The following is a 3,455-nucleotide window of genomic DNA, read 5'->3' as shown; positions in this document are numbered from 1 at the left end:
TGGTGGACACTAGAGAGAATGCAGCTTTAACACATGAAGCTTTGACCAAAACATCGTTGTCCCCATTAGTCACTGAGACACAATAATATAATGTAAATGTAATATTTAGTTCCCTGTCTCAGCGTTGACTCGTCCTCACCAGTTCCTCATAAAAGCCAACATGGCTACCGACCAGCTACCTGTGTCCTACCTGCTGTAGCTGTTGTAGAACATGGCCAGGTTGTCCAGCGGTACATCCTGAGAGATGTGGAGTCTGTACGTCTGGATGATCTCCTTGTTCTCCGTTAGCTCGTCCTGCACACAAACACACAGTTAACGGTTCAGTGGCGAATGATAAATTGTTCTTATGAAGCGATGGTTCTCGTTTGTCCTCACAGTGCTGAAGTGGTGCCCCATGATCATGTCGACCAGGTTACTCGTCCAGCCGCTCAGCTGCAGGAAACAAAAACGTAACATTTTAATATGACACTTCAACTGCTTTCATCCCTTTTTACTTCAGCTGACACTTCAACTGCATGTGCGTGTGTGTGTGTGTGTGTGTGTGTGTGTGTGTGTGTGTGTGTGACACACCTTAGAGGCGGCCCAGTCCATCCAGCCTTTAGCACAGGGGTCGACGTCAATCAGAACTAACCCCTCCACCAGAGTGGGCTCATTCAGCTGAAACACAACCGTAGAACACACGTAATACAGAACAAATAACAATAAATACATCACATTAAATACAAACAACAAACAAACAAATGTTGATACTCACAGACAGTTTGGTGAGGACATAGGCTCCAGCTCCAACGCCGATACCAATCACACTCTTCACCCTGAAGACAACACACACACACACACACACACACACACACACACATAATCAGGGTGAACTAACAAACCGTCTCTTCCTACTAAAATACCCATCATGCATCACAGAGAAGACCGCGGACTCACTGAAGCTGTTTCAGGACAGACGGCAGCATCTGAGCCAGCTCATCCATGGTGGGGTACTGGTACCTGTACACACACACCACAAACACACACACACACACACACGTGTACATGTGTAAACATGAGGGTTTGAATTCCAGCATCTTGATTCTAATCCATCTGAACTTGACATCCAATCAATAGTCAATATTTTGCGAACAAAGCTGACAAACAGCATCTAAACTACCTGTAGTTTGTCCGTCCTTTAGCACATTTATCTGCCTAATTGAGCAGCAGCTTCAAATATTCAGCCAATATAAAATCAAAGTCAAGATCAAAGACAAAATTTGGGCAACCTTAAAAACCCATCGGCTATCGGGCTGACGACGATTAAGCCTGTGGTGGCAACAGTTCCTGTGTCTCCAGTGGAGTGTGTGTGTGTGTGTGTGTGTTACCCGGTGGGGAACACTGGAGCATTCTCTTGTTGTCCTGGAGCATCAACATGCAGAACTGAGAAATGCTGCGTCACCTCCTGCATGTCCTCGTAGTTAAACAGGCTGTTAAAACAAGACTTATCTACACACACACACACACACACACACACACACACGCACACACACACACACACACACACACACACACACACACACAGTAAGTCATTGTGTCTGCTGTGTGTTGTCTCTGTAACTCTGTGGTGTTACTCACGGTTCAGTCCGATGTCGTGGTAGGTGAGGATTGTGGGTCGGTTGCCTTTAGCAGCCCCCCTCATGGTGACGTGCAGCACACCGTGGGACGTCTCCACGTCGTGCTCCTGAACACAACAACAACAACAACAACAACAACAACAACAACAACAACAACAGATGAACATCATCCTGTCACGCAGCAGCAGGAGGCTCGAGGGTGAACTAACTCTAAACGTCCATTTTAACACGAGTAAACAAAACATCAACAAGAACAGCTTGAAGCAGCAATGGTTTTACCAGATGTTTGTATTTCCACAACAACAAACAGATGAATGTGCACTTGAATGCACCACATCATCATCATCATCATCATGGGACGTTGCAGTCTTGTTCAACTTGTTTATAAATCACTTATGATGTCATGTGGTCACCGATCTGAGGCCGTGTGCTTATGGTGCCTTCAGGTGGTGCCGGAATAATGGGAAAAATTTGCTCCCGATTGGGAAAATCCAGGTGTTTTTGCTCATTAGGTTTTAACCGTTGCTGTTCACGTAGAGCGAGTTATTAGGTAGAGCAATATTTTAGTAATCTAAAGCAACAACTCTGGGACAAAATCATGAATTTGAAGCTTCAAATAGTTTCAGAAAACATGAATCTCCTTTGTTGTTTCCACATTACGACTTAAAGCTCGGGACCATCCCAGGAGCACCTGAACGCACCATGAAACACACATTCATCTGGTTACAGGTGGAAACATGTTGACACAGGTAGTTCGTTACCACATTTCCTACCTGAACATGTTTGTATGGAACGTGTTCATTCCTGTAAAACGTCCCTGGTTGTTTGACTTATTAAACAAATCTAAAGGACATTTTGGACATTAAGACGGTAAGAAAATGCATTCCCCACTTTGTTGTGTTCTTTCTTTTTCCTTCTCTTTTGTAAAATATCTTTAAATTGGTACAAAACAAAACACTTCTTACATCTTTCTCTGGGGATGAAACGTGCTTTAATGGAAAGCATTATGAATAAACTTTGACTGTTTATTGTCTCTCCATCATACAACTCAAGCGCAACACATGAAAGTAAACCAGCTAACAGCAGGTCAGCAAAGAGATGACCAGGCTAACTAACGAGCTAACGCGCTAACAGGCCGACCCCTGTGAGAGCTGCTTGAGCTGGTGAAGCGTGACTCGGGCTAATGAATGAGAAGCTAACTGGCTAAACTCACCACCCCAACTCCTAAAGAACAGGAGATCTGGTGCAAATCCAGAGAGTCAGACATCCTGACAGATGAGGAGGAGGAGAGGAAGAGGAGAGACACAAGGATTGATAAACAGAGAGATGGACAGAGAGAACATATGGAAGAGTTCAGCAGAGACAGAAGAAAGAGATTGAGGTCATCTGTCCTGCAGCTCAGTGGAGAGGTAATCTCTGCAGCCATTGGCTGAGAGGAGAAAGGTCTTAAGGTGTAAACAGCCAATCACCTGTTAGACCTTCTTCCACCACTGGTTTCATCACGTCTTCACTACGACTACTTTATGTTACGTCTGGTTTTATACACTCTCTACTGGCTGTTTATGCTGTGGTTGTAGTTTGTATACATTTTATAATTTGACTTTTCTACTGTTTTACCAATGTTGTTATCAATGTATTCTGTGTTGCATTTTATTTATTTATTTATTTTTCTTAACTTAATTCGGTGTGCACTAGTCTCTTCTTCTTCTCTCAATGTTTGTCTTGTTTCAGTCTCGTTAATCATTTGTAAACTACTTTACATTGTATTGTTTGAAAGGTGCTACATAAATACGACTGACTGACTGACTGACTGACTGACTGACTGACTGACTGACTGAC

At 43.6% G+C, this 3,455-nt stretch overlaps 1 protein-coding gene across 1 annotated transcript; it reads right to left on the bottom strand.

The window, feature by feature from the left end:
• Positions 1-42: 42 nt before the first annotated feature.
• On the bottom strand, positions 43-3,449 carry LOC116379913 (protein NDRG3-like). The gene is made up of 7 exons (XM_031841871.1): positions 1,618-3,449; positions 1,368-1,488; positions 937-999; positions 755-815; positions 571-657; positions 376-432; positions 43-294 (listed from the first exon to the last, which is right to left on the bottom strand). The coding sequence occupies exons 1-7, from the start codon at positions 1,859-1,861 to the stop codon at positions 187-189; spliced, it is 741 nt and encodes a 246-aa protein (XP_031697731.1). The 5' UTR covers positions 1,862-3,449; the 3' UTR covers positions 43-186.
• Positions 3,450-3,455: the final 6 nt, after the last annotated feature.

Source organism: Anarrhichthys ocellatus, unplaced genomic scaffold, assembly GCF_004355925.1.
Source record: "Anarrhichthys ocellatus isolate YVR2014 unplaced genomic scaffold, GSC_Weel_1.0 scaffold5507, whole genome shotgun sequence".
In the NCBI taxonomy this organism is placed as follows: domain Eukaryota; kingdom Metazoa; phylum Chordata; class Actinopteri; order Perciformes; family Anarhichadidae; genus Anarrhichthys; species Anarrhichthys ocellatus.
The sequence above is the reverse complement of the archived record's forward strand: the minus strand, read 5'-3'. Positions and strand labels throughout refer to the sequence as shown.

Bases quoted from the DNA above. Each gene is read 5' to 3' on its own strand.
- LOC116379913 (XM_031841871.1), bottom strand. From the start codon at position 1,861: ATGTTTTGTTTACTCGTGTTAAAATGGACGTTTAGAGTTAGTTCACCC. The intron at 433-570 runs GTGTGTCACACA...TGTTTCCTGCAG, and splicing joins TGGACTGGGCCGCCTCTAAG to CTGAGCGGCTGGACGAGTAA. The intron at 295-375 runs GTGAGGACAAAC...GTTTGTGTGCAG, and splicing joins TGGGGCACCACTTCAGCACT to GACGAGCTAACGGAGAACAA.